Source organism: Ranitomeya variabilis, chromosome 5, assembly GCF_051348905.1.
Source record: "Ranitomeya variabilis isolate aRanVar5 chromosome 5, aRanVar5.hap1, whole genome shotgun sequence".
Lineage (NCBI taxonomy): Eukaryota > Metazoa > Chordata > Amphibia > Anura > Dendrobatidae > Ranitomeya > Ranitomeya variabilis.
This window is the reverse complement of record NC_135236.1, coordinates 218,134,400-218,156,607: the sequence shown is the minus strand read 5'-3', so window position 1 is coordinate 218,156,607 and position 22,208 is coordinate 218,134,400. Positions and strand designations below refer to the sequence as shown.

General features: G+C 44.3%; 1 protein-coding gene across 1 annotated transcript in view; it reads left to right on the top strand.

Moving 5' to 3' along the window:
- Nucleotides 1-16,207: 16,207 nt before the first annotated feature.
- The window catches only part of RFX7 (regulatory factor X7), a 153,973-nt gene continuing 147,972 nt past the window's right edge, over nt 16,208-22,208 (top strand). The window contains exon 1 of the mRNA XM_077263805.1: nt 16,208-16,802. Coding sequence (XP_077119920.1) covers nt 16,648-16,802 — 155 coding nt within the window. The 5' untranslated portion in view covers nt 16,208-16,647. The remainder of the gene's footprint in view (nt 16,803-22,208) is intronic.

Below are 22,208 nucleotides of genomic sequence, written 5' to 3'. Positions count from 1 at the left end.
TCCATAGTATATAACACAGCCTCCCCATAGAATATAATGTGCCCCCCCATAATATATAACACAGCCTCCCCATAGAATATAATGCATAATGTACCCCCATAGTATGTAACACAGCTTCCCCCATAGAATATAGTGTGACCCCCCATAGTATATAACACAGCCTCCCCATAGAATATAATATACAAGGTACCCCCTATAGTATATAACACAGCCTCCCCCATAGAATATAATGTGCCCCCCATAGTATATAACACAGCCTCCCCCATAGAATATAATGTATAATGTACCCCCATAGTATATAACACCGCCTCCTCCATAGAATATAGTGTAGCGCCCCCATAGTATATAACACAGCCTCCCCCATAGAAAATAATGTACCCCCATAGTATATAACACAGCCTCCTCCATAGAATATAATATGCCCCCCATAGTATATAACACAGCCTCCTCCATAAAATATAATGTATAATGTACCCCCCATAGTATATAACACAGCCTCCTCAATAGAATATAATGTGCCCCCCATAGTTTATAACAGTCTCCCCCATAGAATATAATGTGCCTCCATAGTATATAACACAGCCTCCCCATAGAATATACTGTATATAATTGTCTAAGGTCTACTTCCGTCTGTTTGTCTGTCTGTCTGTCGGTAACGGAAATCCCACGTCGCTGATTGGTCGCGGCCGGCAGTGAGCCCGCATCAAATCCGGGACATGTCAGCTGTTTTGAACAGCTGACATGTGCCCGCAATAGCTTAGGGTGAAATTGCGATTCACCCGTCGCTATTAACTAGTTAAATGCCGCTGTCAAACGCAGACAGCGGCATTTAACCGGCGCTTCTGGCCGGGCGGCCGGAAATGAGCGCATCGCTGACCCCCGTCACATGATCTGATGATCGCTGCTATGTAGCAGAGCCGATCGCGTTGTGCCAGCTTCTAGCCTCCCATGGAGGCTATTGAAGCATGGCAAAAGTAAAAAAAAAAAAAGTAAAAAAAAATGTGAAAAAAATAAAAAAAATATAAAAGTTTAAATCACCCCCCTTTCGCCCCATTCAAAATAAATCGATTAAACAAAAATCAAACCTACACATATTTGGTATCACCGCGTTCAGAATCGCCCAATATATCAATAAAAAAAAAGCATTAACCTGTTCGCTAAACAGTGTAGCGAGAAAAAAATTAGAAACGCCAGAATTACGTTTTTTTGGACGCCGCGACATTGCATTAAAATGCAATAACGGGCGATCAAAAGAACGTATCTGCACCGAAAAGGTATAATTAAAAACGCCAGCTAGGCACGCAAAAAATAAGCCCTCAACCGACCACAGATCATAAAAAATGGAGACGCTACGGGTATCGGAAAATGGCACAATTTTTTTTTTTTTTTTTTTTTTTTAGCAAAGTTTGGAATTTTTTTTCACCACTTAGATAAAAAATAACCTAGTCATGTTAGGTGTCTATGAACTCGTACTGACCGGGAGAATGATAATGGCAGGTCAGTTTTAGCATTTAGTGAACCTAGCAAAAAAGCCAAACAAAAAACAAGTGTGGGACTGCACTTTTTGCAATTTCACCGCACTTGGAATTTTTTTCCCGTTTTGTAGTACACGACATACTAAAACTAATGATGTCGTTCAAAAGTACAAAAAGTTTCGCAAAAAATAAGCCCTCACATGGCCATATTGACGGAAAAATAAAAAAGTTATAGCTCTGGGAAGGAGGGGAGCGAAAAACGAACACGGAAAAACGGAAAATCCCAAGGTCATGAAGGGGTTAAAAATAATAATAAAAAATCATTATATTCTCATTTTCCGGTGTCCACGCCAGCCTTTCCCGCTCCTCGCGACGCTCTGGTCCTAAAAATGCATTGCGGCAATGACCCCAGATGACGTAGCGGTCTCGCGAGACCGCTACATCATCACAGGTTATTGCTGCAAGGCATTACTGGGAACGGAGCATCGCGAGGAGCATTGCTAAAGGCCTGGGCTGGATCTGGAGGCCTCCGGAAGGTGAGTATATAGCTATTTTTTATTTTAATTCTTTTTTTAGCAGGGATATGGTGCCCACATTGCTATATACTTAGCTGGGCTGTGTTATATACTGCGTGGGCTGTGTTATATACTGCATGGGCTGTGTTATATACTACGTCGCTGTGCTATATACTATGTGAGCTGTGCTATATGCTACGTGGGCTGTGCTATATACTACGTGGGCTGTGCTATATACTACGTTGCTGTGTTATATACTACATCGCTGTGCAATATACCAAGTGTCTGTGCAATATACTACGTGGGCTGTGCAATATACTACGTGGGCTGTGCAATATACTACGTGGGCTGTGCTATATACTACGTGGCTGTGCTATATACTACGTGGCTGTGCTATAAACTACGTAGTTGTGTTATATACAACGTGGCTGTGCTATATACTATGTGGCTGTGCTATATACTACGTGGCTGTGCAATATACTATGTGGCTGTGCAATATACTATGTGGCTGTGCTATATACTACGTGGCTGTGCTATATACTACGTGGCTGTGTTATATACTATGTAGCTGTGCTATATACTACGTGGCTGTGCTATATACTACGTGGGCTGTGAGACTCTTTTGCCTGGGGCCCTCAAAAACCTGGAGCTCGCCCTGGCTTCACTGATTGTTTGCGGCTGGCCGGGCGTGACCAATCAGGGACAGACGCAGTCCGGCCGCGAATTGGTGCGGGATTTGAACCACACTTCGCTAATTGGTCGCGCCCGGCCAGCCGAATCCTGTGTATTCATTTCATTATTCTGAAATCTTCATAAATAAACTACATACATATTCTAAAATACCCGATGCGTTAGAATAGGGCCACCATCTAGTAGAATATAATGTCCCCCATAGTATATAACACAGCCTCCTCCATAGAATATAATGTGTCCCTCATAGTACAGTGCCTTGCAAAAGTATTCGGCTCCCTGGAACCTTTCAACCTTTTCCCACATATCATGCTTCATACATAAAGATACCAAATATAAATTTTTGGTGAACAATCAACAACAAGTGGAACACAATTGTAAAGTTGAACGAAATGTATTGGTTATTTTAAATTTTAGGGGAAATTCAAAAAACTGAAAAGTGGGGCGTGCAATATTATTCGGCCCATTACTTTCAGTGCAGCAAACTCACTTCAGAAGTTCATTGTGGATCTCTGAATGATCCAATCTTGTCCTACATGCCTAATGATGATAAATATAATCCACCTGTGTGTAATCAAGTCTCCGTATAAATGCACCTGCTCTGTGATAGTCTCAGGGTTCTGTTTGAAGCACAGAGAGCATTATGAAGACCAAGGAACACAACAAGCAGGTCTGTGATACTGTTGTGGAGAAGTTTAAAGCCGGATTTGGATACAAAATGATTTCCAAAACTTTAAACATCCCAAGGAGCACTGTGCGAGCGATCATATTGAAATGGAAGGAGTATCATACCACTGCAAATCTACCAAGGCCCACCTGTCCCTCTAAACTTTCATCTCAAACAAAGAGAAGACTGATCAGGGATGCAACCAAGAGGCCCATGATCACTCTGGATGAACTGCAGAGATCTACAGCTGAGGTGGGACAGTCTATCCATAGGACAACAATCAGTCGTACACTGCACAAATCTGGCCATAGTATATTACACAGCCTCCTCCATAGAATATAATGTGCCCCCCATAGTATATAACATAGCCTCCCCCATAGGATATAATGTATAATGTACCCCCCATAGTATATAACACAGCCTCCCCCATAGAACATGATGTGCCCCCATAGTATATAACTCAGCCTCCTCCATAGAATATAGTGTAGCGCCCCCATAGTATATAACACAGCCTCCCCCATAGTATATAATGTACCCCCATAGTATATAACAGTCTCCTCCATAGAGTATAATGTGCCCCCATGATATATAACACAGCCTCCTCCATAGAATATAATATGCCCCCCATAGTTTATAACACAGCCTCCTCCATAGAATATAATGTGCCCCCCACAGTTTATAACACAGCCTTCTCCATAGAATATAATGTGCCCCCCATAGCTTATAACACAGCCTCCTCCATAGAATATAATGTGCCCCCCATAGCATATAACACAGTCTCCCCCATAGAATATAATGTGCCCCCCATAGTATATAACACAGCCTCCTCCATAGAATATAATGTAAACCCCATAGTATATAGCACAGCCTCCTCCATAGAATATAATGTGCCCCCATAGTGTATAACACAGCCTCCTCCATAGAATATAACACAGCCTCCTCCAGGTACGGACTGGGGCTGAAATTCAGCCCTGGCATTTGAAATCACACAGGCCCATGTTGTCCCCGTCCCCAAGCACCAGATGGGATATATATACTACTATTGCCCTGGATGGAGGAAAGGAAGATTTACTACAAGACCAATATTTCTAATGATACGTCACAACTCTTAACAGTATGGGTATCTTGAGAACACGGATTCTGATAACAACGTAGCAGTCAAAGCGGCCCACAACCAGACAGGCCCTTCTGGCATTTTCCAGAATTGCCAGATGGCTAGTCCAGCCCTGGCCTCCTCCATAGAATATAATGTGCCCCCCATATTATATAATACAGCCTGCTCCATAGACTATAATGTGCCCAAATAGTATATAACACCGCCTCCTCCATAGAATATAATGTAGCGCCCCCCCAATAGCACCACAGTCCAGTACTCATGGATATATATATAAAAAAACCCACAATCCTCATCTCTCCTCATGCCCCGCGCTGCTCCTGGCTCTGGTCTCAACGGCTGCACTGCCCGGGCCCTGCACACAGTGGGTGCGCAATGGATGATATGACATCGCGCACCAGCAGAGTCAGAGGGGAATGATGGGAGAGGGAGTGTCAGCTGACGCTCTCTCCTCCATCATTGCTTTGAGCTGTATAACGCCGGTATAGTTCATGTGGCGGTCGGCAGCGGGGGAGGGTCCCCTGCCTCACAGGCCCCATAGCGGCTGCGTGATGTGCTGCTAGCTGGGGGCCCCTGAGAGAGCGGGGGCCCTAGGTAGCTGCCTGGTCTGCCTGCTGCTAACACCGGCCCTGAATAGACGGGAGATATGTTTCACTGCGCCTAATGGCGTTAGTGATAAAAAATCCAGAGTTTTATTTCCTCCAGCACAGTAACTGTTATGAGGGTTAAGTTAACAAATGATATGGGCTGGTTTTTAGGGCGACATTCATAAAGTGGGTGGGAGAGTCTCCCCATATCTTCACTTACAGAGCTAGCACCACTGTGTGCGGACAGGACCTTGGTGATGTTACTGTCATGTGATCAGCGTGGTTGAGGAGTCACACGGTGTGGGCTTAAATGGCTGAAGGAATGAACTTTCAGTGTTCAGTGAATGCGCATGGAGAAGGAGCACTCCAGGAAATTGTTGCATGGACTTGTGAAGCTGAACAGTGTGTTCTGTCAGCCCGTGAGCGGGAGGTACCAACCTCACAGAAGGACTGTGTTTGTTCTGCCACCATTTTGTTTTGTTTTCCTCTTTTGCCCAGAGGGCTGTATTTTCTTTACCACACCTTGATTTATGCTGCTTACAATAAACCAAAGGAAGTTCTTAAAGCCGCAGTGTACCTGTGTCTAACTCTGTGTGCGGCCGAGTTAGCCGATCTACCACAACATTTTGCAGAGCCTTTGTACTACTAGTAACGTGGAAGCCCCCATATTTCTGGTCATAAATAATGGCCATGAGATGGGACTAGCTTTTTTTGTGGATTGATTTGAAGCTTATGTTGAGACTATTTTACATAACATTTGGGATCACATTTATCCTGGGCTCTACACTGAGCACTTACATTGGGGTTTCCATATAAATCTCAGAATGATGAGATGAAACCCCCGAGGAATCCATTCATTATAATGACGCAGCAGAGATACTCTGGACTCCGTCTGGCCTCTGTTCAGCGATGTCCTTCTTTTCAGAGGTGCATAAAACTGTGGCGGACAATGCTTTTATGCACACCTAAAAAGACAGACACAGCTGGATTATAGGTCAGACAGCGTACACAGTACACCTATCTTCCTCATTATAGGGCATCTCCGGTCTATGGTTCCATCTGAATCACGTATTTCAGAGATTTACAAGGAATCCCCGAAGTAAGCGCAGGATAAATCTTTGGGAGGCAGAATGAACAAATCAACAGCAGGTGAAAAATTGGATTTATTTATTTTTAACTCTGTTCCTCATGCAGTATAAGTGATTATAAGACTTTATTGGTGTGACAGTTTTATGGGGCAGGTCGTTCTGGACACTGCAATACTAAATGTGTACTTCTTAAAAAAAAATTACATAAAAATTATTATTTATGGGTACAATACATTTTTTTTAAATTATTTTGAAAAAAAAAAAATAGTTTTTACTTTATTACTTAGTCTCTCCATGGGACTTTCACTTTGAGCAGGCTGATCGAAGTTATAAAGCTTTGTAATGCTTTATACAGTAATTGTAGGTTCTGCACTGACACACAAACTTGTTAGACCATGCACTGAGCATGGTCTACCAAGCTTGCTAGCCTGGTGACCCGGATGTCTAGTCACCATGGCAGCACAGGGCCCTCGCGATGATATCACAGGGGCGCAGATCGGAGGGGAGAGGGAGCACCCTCCCTCCTCCTGTCTTCTAAATGTTGCATTCAATATCTTTTCACAGCATTTAGAGGGTTAAACTTTTGGCTGCACTGCTTTAGGGGGTTAAACACTGCCTGCACAGCTCCTGGCAGTGAGAGCTGGGTGTCAGCTGTCATGTCAGCCAAACATCCAGTGGTGATCGCATGGGCACAGCTTCTGGAGTGCAAAATCACCATGATGTACCCCATACGATCAAGGTCAAAAGTCAATCCCTTTAATGATGTACGGGGTACGTCCAAGGTCAGGAAGGGGTTAATAACTCCCTTTCTAATATCAATCAGTTTTAAAACTGTGACACTTTGCAGGTTAAGGGTATGTGCACACGTCCGGATTTCTTGCAGAAATTTCCTGAAGAAAACCGGAAATTTTCTGCAAGAAATCCGCATTTTTTTTTGCGTTTTTTTTCAGTTTTTTTCGCGTTTTTTTTAGCATTCTGCAAGCGTAATTAGCTTGCAGAATGCTAAAGTTTTCCAAGCGATCTGTAGCATCGCTTGGAAAACTGACTGACAGGTTGGTCACACTTGTCAAACATAGTGTTTGACAAGTGTGACCAACTTTTTACTATAGATGCTGCTTATGCAGCATCTATAGTAAAAGATAGAATGTTTAAAAATAATTAAAAAAAAAAAAAAATGCTTATACTCACCCAGACGATCTCCTCAGCGGCGTCCGTTCCTCTTCCTATAGCTGGTGTGTGCGCGCAGGACCTTCCATGACGTCGCGGTCATGTGAGCGGTCACATGACCGCTCACAACCAATCACAAGACAGTGACGTCATCACAGGTCCTTCACCGCACACCAGCTATAGGAACCGAAGGGGCAGCATGCAGCGGTGAGGCGGGAACACTGCAGGGGACATCGAAGGTGAGTATAGGGCTATTTTTTATTTTAATTATTTTATTTTTGACCAATTTTATGGTGCCCAGTCCGTGGAGGAGAGTCTCCTCTCCACCCTGGGTACCAACCGCACATAATCTGCTTACTTCCCGCATGGTGTGCACAGCCCCGTGCGGGAAGTAAGCAGATCAATGGACTCCTAGGTGTGCGGAATCCCCGCAATTCCGCATTTTTAATGAACATGTTGCTTTTTTTTTCCGCGATGCGATTTTTTCGCGGAAAAAATCGCAACATTTGCACAAAAAATGCGGAATACACTGTAAATAATAGGAGGCATATGTTAGCGTTTTTTTCACGTTTTTATCGCGGTTTTATAGCGGAAAAAACGCAAAAAATCCTGACGTGTGCACATACCCTAATACTGCATGTTGGCTCTTTTTAAGCGAGCATTCAGACTTCAGTTTTTCAAGTATGAGTTCTATGTTTTTCATGGATATAACTTGTACCTATGATAGCCTATGGCTTAGTTGTCATGTCTGATATTTTTCCTCGGACAAAGTTGTGTACTCAAAATCAGAGAATTGTCCATAATTTTCCAATATTGATCCGAGTGTTGGCTCAAAATCGCAAGTCTATGGGTCAGTGAAAAAAATCGGGCAGTACTTGGATGCCATCCATGTGCTGTCAATTTTTCACGGACTGATAGAAGCTGGAGAAACTTTTTTTCTCCATCTGAAAAAAACTGATGAAACACTGACCAAATTCAGATGAAACTTTTGCACCGTTTTTCTCCTACAAGAAAATAACTGACATCTTAAAGAGTGCTTCTATTTATCCTTGCCAAGCTGATCAATTTTCTTGTATCTCAATTGATCCCAAATGATCAATGGCTTTGTTGTAATTGGGCAATTTCACCAAATTCTACTACAAAATTGGTGGGCTGCATTGAAAAACGTTACATGCAGCGGTGCAATAACTGATGTAGTGGATGCAGAGGGTTTTCTGGCACACGGGGCAATTATTCAGTTTGACACCTCCCCTCACCAAGCACATATGCGATTTGCACACTTAGGCTGGGGTCACACTAGCGTAGAATACAGATGAGTGCTTTGCGAGAAAACATCGCATAGCACTCGGACCATTGTTAATCTATGGGGCAGCTCACATCATCGTATTTTTTATCAAGCATATATGACGTGCGTGTAAAATCGCAGCATGCTGCGGTTGTACACGTATATCGTCCGAGACTCGCCAATGCAAGCCTATGGGTGCGAGAAACTCAGACACAACACGGACCATTCATCTAGCTTGCAACAAATCCACACTGTGATGCAGTGACCCATGCTGCAGCTAGGGAGCGCTGTGTGTGTGCTCCTCAGGATACGCATGGAGGCGTAACTGTAGTGATGATAATGAGATAGTGACTGGCATTATTGTATATGGCCAGTATGTGTCGCAGAGGGAGTCTGCGCTGTAAGCCAGTAATGTTGTTGTTCTGGGACCTGTAGTCCCACAAGTATTTGTATAATTGTAAAGGGAGGCTTGCAGGGTTAGTTGAAGAGCTGGGCGGGTCTGACTAACCACACACACCTCCCACCCATTGGAGTGGTTACAAGTACATAATGTGACCAGGGTTTGGGTCAAATGGTCCCTGTGGTAGTGTTTGGATCTGTATGGTCTGTGTGCAAGGTCCTCGGAAAGCCTATGTGTTGGGAGTGCTATCTCCTTGAAGAGCACGTGGTGAGGCTTTGGGGCCTGATGGCCTGTGTGTTGGACATCCTGAATAGCACACGGAGAGGCCTGTGTTGGAAGGTCCCAGGTGGGGACGGACTTCCTGAAAAGCACCCGGAAAGGCCGAATGTGCAGAATTGGTGATGGCACTGCATTGGGGAGCTACCGACTTTCGGAGAGTCTGGACTGTCGTGAGTGCCATGGTCGTATGGACAGTGATCCCCATTAGGCTGCTTCCCAGGAGTGTGGACTAACAAGGAGTCAGCGTGTGGAGCAGGAGCTCCAGAAAGGTAACTCCAGATAAAGGGGGTTTCTATGAATTGTGTGGTCATCCACGGTAACTGGTCAGAGGAGGACCAGCGTGTTTAGAGACGGCAATCTCATGTCGTGATGCTATGTGAGTAGACATTGATACTGCGCACGGACACCCCCGGGAACGAGTCAGAGGAGGACTGGCGGGTGTAGCGTCTGAACTGTGAGTTAAAGCCGTATATGAAGAATCACAGTTAAAGGAAATGTCACCTCATTTTTTGCATATAAGCTGCGGCCACTGCCATTAGGGGCTTATCTACAGCATTCTGTAATGCTGTAGATAAGCCCCCGATGTAATCTGAAAGATAAGAAAAACAAGTTAGATTTTGCTCACCCAGGTGCGGTCTGGGTCCGATGGGCGTCGCAGGTCCTGGTCTGGCACCTCCCATCTTCATACGATGATGTCCTCTTCCTTGCTTCTGTCGCGGCTCCTGCGCAGGCATAATTCTCTGCCCTGTTGATGGCAGAGCAAAGTACTGCAGTGCAGAGGTGCTGGGAAAGGTTAGAGAGGCCCGACGCCTGCGCACTGCAGTACTTTACGCTGCCCTCAACAGGGCAAATCAGTACGCCTGTGCAGGAGCCGCGACAGAAGCAAGGAAGAGGACATCATCTCATGAAGATGGGAGGTGCCAGACCTGATCCTGTGACGCCATCAGACCCGAACGCCGTGGGTGAGTGTAATCTAACTATTCCCTTTAAAATGTATATAATGAACTATGCATTACTCGGTTTATGCTGCATAAAAATAAACCGCTTGGACTGTTTGTGTGAGAAACCCGTTCCTATGTGCCTCAATATCGCGGCCAAGTGAGTGTCCCCCAACACACTCAAGTCGCGCTATCTTACAGCACCCATTTTCCTCATTTCAGCCCATTGAGCCATTAAATTTATCGGTGAAAAGCAGTGAGAAATGTAAAGCCATACGCATGTCATACGGATACATAGGTGCGAGAAAAGTCACATTGCAAACGCATTACACACGGATGACCATACGGAGAACACTCGTGCCACTCTCAGCAGGGAGACTCGGACCGATTTTTCATACGTTTAGTGTGACCCTGGCCTTAGTCATGTACCCACAAGCTGCTCTCCCTAATTCTCTCAATGTCCAGTGAATAACTGAGAGAAGCAGCAAGAGAAGCTCGTTGTCACGTGACCATAAGTATGAAAGCCGCATATGAGTGAAGTGGCTTTTTATGCGCATGCGTTCAATATTTCCAGGAGGGCGTTTCTCAATGGTCGTGTCCAAATCAGTTCCTGGACATGCACAGTCCGAAGTACGCAAGCGCAGCAAATGCATGCGTATGCAAATATATGTGTACGCATGCGTTCCCATAGACAGTAATGCATTTTTTTTAACGCACTACTTTTTAAGGCACTCATCCGCATGCGCATGCCTGCGCATATTTGACGTACATTTGCCGCCTCAAAAATTGCAACATGGTGCGTTAGCCGCGCCCCGCACGGCGAAAAAACACATGCGCAAGCAAATGCAGGCAAACGCATGTACCTGCATCCACAATGTTAACCCCTTCACCCCCGGAGCTTTTTCCGTTTTCGTTTTTCGCTCGCTCCCCTCCTTCCCAGAGCCATAACTTTTTTATTTTTCCGTCAATTTGGCCATGTGAGGGCTTATTTTTTGTGGGACGAGTTGTACTTTTGAACGACATCATTGGTTTTACCATGTCGTGTACTAGAAAACGGGAAAAAAATTCCAACTGCAGTGAAATTGCAAAAAAAGTGCAATCCCACACTTGTTTTTTGCTTGCCTATTTTGCTAGGTTCACTAAATGCTAAAACTGACCTGCCATTATGATTCTCCAGGTCAGTACGAGTTCATAGACACCTAACATGACTAGGTTATTTTTCACCTAAGTGGTGAAAAAAAATTCCAAACTTTGCAAAAAACAAAACAAAACAAAATTGCGCCATTTTCCGATACTCGTAGCGTCTCCATTTTTCGTGATCTGGGGTCAGGTGAGGGCTTATTTTTTGCGTGCCGAGCTGGCATTTTTAATGATAGCATTTGGTGCAGATACGTTCTTTTGATCGCCCGTTATTGCATTTTAATGCAATGTCGTGGCGACCAAAAAAACGTAAATCTGGCGTTTCGATTTTTTTTCTCATTACGCCGTTTAGCGATCAGGTTAATGCTTTTTTTTATTGATAGATCGGGCGATTCTGAACGCGGCGATACCAAATATGTGTAGGTTGGGGTTTTTTTTTATTGATTTATTTTGATTGGGGCGAAAGGGGGGTGATTTAAACTTTTATATTTTTTTTATTTTTTTCACATTTTTTTTTACTTTTTTTTTTTACTTTTACCATGCTTCTATAGCCTCCATGGGAGGCTAGAAGCAGGCACAGCCCGATCGGCTCTGCTACATAACAGCAATCATCAGATCGCTGTTATGTAGCTAAAATGCAGGTGTGCTGTGAGCGCTGACCACAGGGGGGCGCTCACAGCCACTAGCGATCAGTAACCATAGAGGTCTCAAGGACCTCTATGGTTACAATGTACAAGCATCGCCGGCCCCCGATCATGTGACGGGGGTCGGCGATGCGCTCATATCCGGCCGCACGGCCGGATGCGGTAGTTAAATGCCGCTGTCTGCGTTTGACAGCGGCATTTAACTAGTTAATAGCGGCGGGTGATCGCGATTTCACCCGCCGCTATTGCGCGCACATGTCAGCTGTAAAAAACAGCTGACATGTCGCGACTTTGATGTGCGCTCACCGCCGGAGCGCACATCAAAGCTGGGGTCCCGACATGTGACGTACTATACCGTCACATGTCGGGAAGGGGTTAAAGATATGAAATCAAGATGCATGCAGATGAAATGCTGCAGACACAACCGCAAATGTGAAACTGGCTTTTACTCCTTTCCGACATCCGACGTACTATCCTGTCTTTGTTGTCTGGGCCCCTATGACCACCGACGGAATAGTACATTATCATCGGGGGGAGCGCAGCCGATCGCGGCCGGGTGTCAGCTGACTATCACAGCTGACATCCAGCACTATGTGCCAGGAGCGGTCACGGACTTCTCCTGGCACATTAAGTCTATGTGCACACGTTCAGGATTTCTTGCAGAAATTTCCTGAGCAAAACCGGACATTTATTTTCTGCAAGAAATCCGCATGCGTTTTTTTCCCCTTTTTTTTGCGTTTTTTTCCGGAGATTTCCCAATGCAATGATTTAGTGGGAAATCCGCAAAAAATCCGTAAAGTTAATGAACATGCTGCGTTCATGTGCATCATGTGCACAAAAATTGCGGAATGCATTCTAAATGATGGGATGCATAATGTATGTGTTTTTTATGCGTTTTTATAGCGAAAAAACGCGAAAAATCCGCAACGCGTGCACACAGCCTAACTCCCGAAACACTGTGATCAAACATGATCACAGCGTTCTGGTGGCATAGGGAAGCATCGTGCAGGGAGGGGGCTCCCTGCCTGCTTCCCTGAGACCATCGGAACAACGCGATGTGATCGCGTTGTTCAGAGGGTCTCCTACGTCCTCCTCCCTGCAGGCCCCGGATCCAAAATGGCCGCAGGGCTCCTTCCGGGTCCTGCAGGGAGGTGGCTTGCGAGCACCTGCGCAGGCAAGCCTGCAGCACTGCCTGTCAGATCGCTGATCTGACACAGTGCTGTGCAAAGTGTCAGATCAGCGATCTGACACTATAACATGATACCACACCCTGGGAGAAAGTAAAAAAAATATATATATTTATATGTGTAAAAAAAAAAAAAAAAAAATCCCAATAATTACATTTCTTTATCTAAATAAAAAAACAAAACAATAAAAGTGCACATATTTAGTAACGCCACGTCCGTAGCGACTCGACCTATAAAACTGTCCCACTAGTTAACCTCTTCAGTGAACACAGTAAACAAAAAAAACAGGCAAAAAACAATGCTTTATTATCACACCGCCTAACAAAAAGTGGAATAACACGCGATCAAAAAGATGGATATAAATAAACATGATACCGCTGAAAACGCCATCTTGTCCCGCAAAAAACGACCCACCATACAGCATCATCAGCGAAAAAATAAAAAAGTTATAGTCCTCAGAATAAAGCGATGCAAAAATAATTTTTTTTTCTATAAAAGTTTTTATCGTATAAAAGCGCCAAAACATAAAAAAATGATATAAATGAGGTATCGCTGTAATCGTACTGACCCGAAGAATAAAACTGCTTTATAAATTTTACCAAACGTGGGATGGTATAAAGGGCCCCCCCCCAAATAAATTCATGAATAGCTGGTTTTTGGTCATTCTGCCTCACAAAAATCGGAATAAAAAGCGATTAAAAAATGTCACATGCCCTAAAATGGTACCAATAAAAACGTCAACTCGTCCCGCAAAAAACAAGACAAGACCTCACATGACTCTGTGGACCAAAATATGGAAAAATTATAGCTCTCAAAATGTGGAGATGCAAAAACTATTTTTTGCAATAAAAGCGTATTTAGTGTGTGACAGCTGCCAATCATAAAAATCCACTAAAAACCCGCTATAAAAGTAAATCAAACCCCCCTTCATCACCACCTTAGTTAGGGAAGAATAATAAAATAAATTTTTTTTTATGTATTTCCATTTTCCCATTAGGGTTAGGGTTGGGGCTAAAGTTAGGGTTAGGATTACATTTACGTTTGGGATTAGGGTTGGGATTAGGGTTGGGATTAGGGTAAGGGGTGTGCCAGGGTTAGGGGTGTGGTTAGGGTTATGGTTGGGATTAGGGGTATGTTGGAGTTAGGGGTGTGGTTAGGGTTGGGATTAGGGGCGTTTTCAGGTTGGGTGTGGTTGGGATTAGGGGTGTGTTTGGGTTAGGGTTTCAGGTAGAATTGGGGGTTTCCACTGTTTAGGCACATCAGGGGCTCTCCAAACGCGACATGGCGTCCAATCTCAATTCCAGCCAATTCTGCGTTGAAAAAGTAAAACAGTGCTCCTTCCGAGCTCTGCCATGCGCTAAAACAGTAGTTTACCCCCACATATGGGGTATCTGCATACTCAGAACAAATTGTACAACAACTTTTGGGGTCAAATTTCTCTTGTTACTCTTGGTAAAATAAAACAGATTGGAGCTGAATTAATTTTTTTGTGAAAAAAAAAGTTAAATGTTAATTTTTGTTTTTTAAACATTCCAAAAATTCCTGTGAAACACCTGAAGGGTTAATAAACTTCTTGAATGTAGTTTTGAGCACCTTGAGGGGTACAGTTTTTAGAATGGTGTCACACTTGGGTATTTTCTATCATATTGACCCCTCAAAATGACTTCAAATGAGATGTGGTCCCTAAAAAAAAATGGTGTTGTAAAAATGAGAAATTTCTGGTCAAATTTTAACTCTTATAACTCCCTAACAAAAAAAAAATTTGGTTCCAAAATTGTGCTGATGTAAAGTAGACATGTGGGAAATGTTACTTATTAAGTATTTTGTGTGACATATCTCTCTGATTTAAGGTCATAAAAATTCAAAGTTGGAAAATTGCAAAATTTTCACTGAATTTCCATTTTTTTTCACAAATAAGTGCAGGTAATATCAAAGAAATGTTACCACTATCATGAAGTACAATATGTCACGAGAAAACAGAGTCAGAATCACAGGGATCCGTTGAAGCGTTCCAGAGTTATAACCTCATAAAGGGACAGTGGTCAGAATTGTAAAAATTGGCCCGGTCATTAACGTGCAAACCACCCTTGGGGGTAAAGGGGTTAATCAGCCGTTTTTCTTTCATTTGTTAGGCTACTTTCACACTAGCGTCGTGCACTGCACGTCGCTATGCGTCGTTTTGGAGAAAAAACGCATCCTGCAAAAGTGCTTGCAGGATGCGTTTTTTCTCCATAGACTTTTATTAACGACGCAGTGCGACGCGCTGCCACACGTCGCAACCGTCTTGCGTCGGACCGTCGCCACCAAAAAACGTTGCTTGTAACGTTTTTTGGTGCGTCATTCCCGTCTTTTCCGACCGCGCATGTGCGGCCGGAACTCCACCCCCGCCTCCCCGCCTCACAATGGGGCAACGGCTGCATTGAAAAACAGCATCCGCTGCCCCCGTTGTGCGGCGCTTCCACAGCTAGCATCGGTGCGCCGCATAGCGATGTGCAGCGCACGACGCTAGTGTGAAAGTAGCCTAAGGGATTCAGTTTTTGCCCGGCCGCTCCCGACACAGGAGAATCCTGACAGTGCGCACTGTGCACGATGTGAGGCCTCACGGGTCACACAGTGACTGCAGACTTTTGGACAACGCCTTTAATAAACTTGTAAAATAACTGAAAATCAACCCAGAAAACCTATATGAAATCTCCAACAAACTATTTCAGGAAACACCAGAGAAAAAGTGAAGACGCTTCAGGAAAAAAAAAAGCCGCAAAAATGCCAGCGTTTTCTGAAGCAGTTTCTACTTGAGGACCTTGTCAGTTTCACCTTCCTGAAAAAAGAATGGTGTGAACATCCCCTGAGGTGGAAACTAGGCCTGTATAACCGCCATGTCACACACCAGATCAGTCCATAGCTGCAGACATATCAGTCACACACAGGGCAGCTCGCGGTCTAGCTGCGGCTCACTGCCGGCAATAATAATGGAGGTGAGGCGCGGGGCTTCTCGTCAGTGCGGCATGATGTGTAGTAGTTGTTGTCAGGAGCAGTGCGCCTGCGCAGTCCGGGCGCAGCCTCCGCTCCTCTCCAGTGAGCGCCGTGCGGGCTGCTGGCGGCTGCAGTGGGACCAGGTGTTGGATTTAGCCGGAGCGCAGCTGTAAGGGGCACTTCTGCCTTCTGCACCTTAATGCCCCCGTCCCCAGCCGCCCTCCTCGCCAGCTCCCATCCTGCCACTAGCACCTAGTCCTCTCCCCACCCCGTCCTCCAGCACCACCATGTCCCTCACTCTGCTCGGCGCCACTCTCCGGCACTAGCTGCCCTCTGTGCACCCTTCCCCCGGCCTAGCTGCCCCCGTCATGTCCCCCCAGAGAAGGGAGGCGATATACTCGAGGTCGGGGTAAAGGCCTAGTGTGCAGAGCTCCTTCCGTCCTCCCGCGTCCACCCCTCCCCACTCCTCACACACCGAGCCCAGCATCAGCCGTCATCATGGCAGAGGAGCAACAACAACAAGCGGCGAAGAAGCAGCGGCCCGAGCAGCCCCAGCTGCCCGCCTCCTCACCAGGGGCACTGCCAGCCTTGGTGACAGGACTGCAGGGGACAGAGGCCAGTGCGCTGCAACAGAAGATCAAGAACTCCATCTGGTGAGCCCCATGTCATTCATTCATCTGCCATTGTATGCATGCAGCCTCCATGTGTGATGTCATCTGCTCATGTATGCATGCAGCCTCCATGTGTGATGTCATCTGCTCATGTATACATGCAGCCTCCATGTGTGATGTCATCTGCTCATGTATACATGCAGCCTCCATGTGTGATGTCATCTGCTCATGTATACATGAAGCCTCCATGTGTGATGTCATCTGCTCATGTATACATGCAGCCTCCATGTGTGATGTCATCTCATGTATGCATGCAGCCTCCATGTGTGATGTCATCATCTCATGTATGCATGCAGCCTCCATGTGTGATGTCATCTGCTCATGTATACATGCAGCCTCCATGTGTGATGTCATCTGCTCATGTATGCATGCAGCCTCCATGTGTGATGTCATCTGCTCATGTATGCATGCAGCCTCCATGTGTGATGTCATCTCATGTATGCATGAAGCCTCCATGTGTGATGTCATCTGCTCATGTATACATGCAGCCTCCATGTGTGATGTCATCTGCTCATGTATACATGAAGCCTCCATGTGTGATGTCATCTGCTCATGTATACATGAAGCCTCCATGTGTGATGTCATCTCATGTATGCATGCAGCCTCCATGTGTGATGTCATCTCATGTATACATGCAGCCTCCATGTGTGATGTCATCTGCTCATGTATGCATGCAGCCTCCATGTGTGATGTCATCTCATGTATGCATGCAGCCTCCATGTGTGATGTCTGCTCATGTATGCATGCAGCCTCCATGTGTGATATCTCATGTATGCATGCAGCCTCCATGTGTGATATCTCATGTATGCATGCAGCCTCCATGTGTGATGTTATCTCATGTATGCATGCAGCCTCCATGTGTGATGTCATCTGCTCATGTATACATGCAGCCTCCATGTGTGATGTCATCTGCTCATGTATACATGCAGCCTCCATGTGTGATGTCATCTGCTCATGTATACATGCAGCCTCCATGTGTTATGTCTGCTCATGTATACATGCAGCCTCCATGTGTGATGTCTGCTCATGTATGCATGCAGCCTCCATGTGTGATGTCATCTGCTCATGTATACATGCAGCCTCCATGTGTGATGTCATCTGCTCATGTATACATGCAGCCTCCATGTGTTATGTCATCTGCTCATGTATACATGCAGCCTCCATGTGTGATGTCATCTGCTCATGTATACATGCAGCCTCCATGTGTGATGTCATCTGCTCATGTATACATGCAGCCTCCATGTGTGATGTCATCTGCTCATGTATACATGCAGCCTCCATGTGTGATGTCATCTGCTCATGTATACATGCAGCCTCCATGTGTGATGTCATCTGCTCATGTATACATGCAGCCTCCATGTGTTATGTCTGCTCATGTATACATGCAGCCTCCATGTGTGATGTCTGCTCATGTATGCATGCAGCCTCCATGTGTGATGTTATCTCATGTATGCATGCAGCCTCCATGTGTGATGTCATCTGCTCATGTATACATGCAGCCTCCATGTGTGATGTCATCTGCTCATGTATACATGCAGCCTCCATGTGTTATGTCTGCTCATGTATACATGCAGCCTCCATGTGTGATGTCTGCTCATGTATGCATGCAGCCTCCATGTGTGATGTCTGCTCATGTATACATGCATATATATATATATATATACACACACACTGTCATCTACAACAGCACCTGCGGAGAAAATGCTGTAAAGTAAGAACTTAAAAATAGAAGTTTTATTACTTAATCGGATGCAAAGTGAATGAACAAAAGAGAAATTTAAATCCAATCAATATTTGGTGTGACCACCCTATGACTTCAAAACAGCATCAATTCTTCTAGCTACGCTTGTACATAGTTTTTGAAAGAACTTAGCAGGGAGGATGTTCCAAACATCTTGGAGAACTAATCATAAATCTTCCATGGATGTATGCTTTGGCAAATCCTTCTGTCTCTTCGTGTAATCCCACACAGACTAGATGTTGAGATCAGGTCTCTGTGGGGCCATATCATCACTTCCAGGACTCCTCTCTGTGGGGCCATATCATCACTTCCAGGACTCCTCTGTGGGGCCATATCATCACTTCCAGGACTCCTCTGTGGGGCCATATCATCACTTCCAGGACTCCTCTCTGTGGGGCCATATCATCACTTCCAGGACTCCTCTCTGTGGGGCCATATCATCACTTCCAGGACTCCTCTCTGTGGGGCCATATCATCTCTTCCAGGACTCCTCTCTGTGGGGCCATATCATCTCTTCCAGGACTCCTCTCTGTGGGGCCATATCATCTCTTCCAGGACTCCTCTCTGTGGGGCCATATCATCACTTCCAGGTCTCCTCTCTGTGGGGCCATATCATCACTTCCAGGACACCTTGTTCTTCTTTTCACTGAAGATAGTTCTTAATGACGTTGGTTGTATGTTTGGGGTCATTGTCCTGCAGATGAATAAATTTGGAGCCATTAGGATGCTTCCCTGATGGTATTCCACGATGGATAAGTATCTGCCTGTAGTTTTCAGCATTGAGGGCACATTACTCCTGACCAAACCCCCAACTCCATAACTTGCAAGGAACCTCCACCATGCTTCACTGTCGACTTCAGACTGTTATTACTCTCCATCCTGTTGCGAACAAACTGCCTCCTCTTACAGTGGGACCCATCTTCATCCATCTTCTGTTTGGATAAGTCTGGCCAGACGTGATCTTCATTGAAAAATTGTGACCAAAAACCATATCTTCGACATAAAAACAAGGCCAAGTCACTCAACTATGCATGAAACTTAGGAGCGGGGGGGAAGAATAATGGCAGTAGGTGCTCTTAAAATGTGAAAAAATGTGAAATATTTTAGGCAGCAGTCAAGTATCGAGGTTCCTTGCAAGTTTTAGACTGGATTTCAACATATGGATTTGGGGATTTGGTTTTGATCAATGGTGTCCTCAATGCTTAGAAATACAGGAAGATACTTATCCATCATACTATACCATAAGGGATGCGTCTGATTGTATCCAAATTTATTCTGCTGCAGGACAACGACCTCAATCATACAGCGTATAACATTAAGTACTGTCTTCAGTGTAAAAGTCTGATCTCAACATAATTTAGTCTGTCTGGAAATATGTGAAGATATAAAAGGATTTGTACAGGCCTACATACACAGAAGACCTGTGGTTGGTTCTCCAAGATGTTTGGAACAATCTCCCTGCCGAGTTCTTTAAAACCTTTGCAGAAATGTACCTAGAAGAATTGATGCTGTATTGAAGGCAAAGGGCGGTCACACCAAATTCCGATGTGATTTAAAGGTCTCTCCTTTTTTGTTAATTCACTTTGCATTTTGTTAATTGCTATAAATGTGTGTGTATGTATGTATGTATGTATGTATGTATATATATATATATATATATATATATATATATATATATATAAATTTATTTATTTACACAGAACATCAGAACGTTACTGCATGTGTACCTCTATAGTATACATGTCAATATACATATGTTACTTGGATACAAATTGAGATTACATAATTGCCCAGATGTATTTGTCACTACGTAAGTCTGTAGAAATATATGCACATAGATATTTTTTATTGTCCCCACACACAAGTTTTCTCCACTACATGTACCGTAATTACACGAACACTGCACATACGTGTATGAGACATGACATGTGATCTTTCTTTACATTTATCTTCTTACATGTGACCTGACATATATACATTATCTGTTATATGTGCACAGGATGTGACCTGGTCTTCTGTTGCTTCATACATGTATAAGTCCTGTGGGATCAACTCCTTCATGTGCACATGATGTGCCTTTTTATACATATATAAATGACATGTAACCTACACGAGTGTCATCTTGTGTGTGTGTGTGTGTGTGTGTGTGTATATATGTTTCCTACACATTATCATAAATGTACATATTTACATTACCTATACAATCCTATAAATGTGTCTGTGTATATATATTTTTTGAACACTCTCATACATGTATATGTTTAGATTATCTGTACCCGCTTATACGGGGGGGGAATAAGTATTTGATCCCTTGCTGATTTTGCAAATTTGCCCACTGACAAAGACATGAACAGTCTATAATTTTAAGGGTAGGTTAGTTTTAACATTGAGAGATAGAATATCAAAAATAAAATCCAGAAAATCACATTGTATAAATTATATTAATTTATTTGCATTTTGCAGTGAGAAATAAGTGTTTGATCCCCTACCAACCATTTAGAGTTCTGGCTCCTACAGACCAGTTAGACGCTCCTAATCAACTTGTTACCTGCATTAAAGACAGCTGTCTTACATAGTCACCTTTATAAAAGACTCCTGTCCACAGACTCAATCAGTCAGACTCTAACCTCTACAACATGGGCAAGACCAAAGAGCTTTATAAGGATGTCAGGGAAAAGATCATAGACCTGGACAAAGCTGGAATGGGCTTCAAAACTATAAGTAAGAAATGAGAAGGAGACTTCTGTTGGTGCAATAGTAAGAAAATGGAAGAATTACAAAATGAATGTCAATCGACATCGATCTGAAGCACCATGCAAAATCTCACCTCATGGGGTATACTTGATCATGAGGAAGGTGAGAGATCAGCCTAAAACTACACGGGGGAAGTTGTTAATGATCTCAAGGCAGCTGGGACCACTGTCACCAAGAAAACCATTGGTAACACAATACGCTGTAAAGGTTTAAAATCCTGCAGTGCCCGCAAGGTCCCCCTGCTCAAGAAGGCACATGTGCAGGCCCATCTGAAGCTTGCCAATAAATACCTGGATGATTCTGTGAGTGATTGGGAGAAGGTGCTGTGGTCAGATGAGACAAAAATTGAGCTCTTTGGCATTAACTCAACTTGCTGAGTTTTAAGGAAAAGAAATGCTGCCTATGACCCAAAGAACACCATCCCCACTGTCAAGCATGGAGGTGGAAACGTTATGCTTTGAGGGTGTTTCTCTGCTAAGGGCACAGGACTACTTCTCTCATCAATGGGAGAATGGATGGAGCCATGTACCGTAAAATCCTGAGTGACAACCTCCTTCCCTCCGCCAGGACATTAAAAATGGGTTGTAGCTGGGTCTTCCAGCAAGAAACTGACACAAAACATACAGCCAAGGCAACGAAGGAGTGGCTCAAAAAGAAGCACATTAAGGTCATGGAGTGGCTGAGCCAGTCTCCAGATCTTAATCCCATAGAAAACTTATGGAGGGAGTTGAAGCCCTGAGTTACCAAGCGACAGCCTCAAAATCGTAATAATTTTGAGATGATCTGCAAAGAGGAGTGGACCAAAATTCCTTCAGACCTGTGCGCAAACCTCATCATCAACTAAAAAAAACATCTGACTGCTGTGCTTGCCAACAAGGGTTTTCCACCAATTA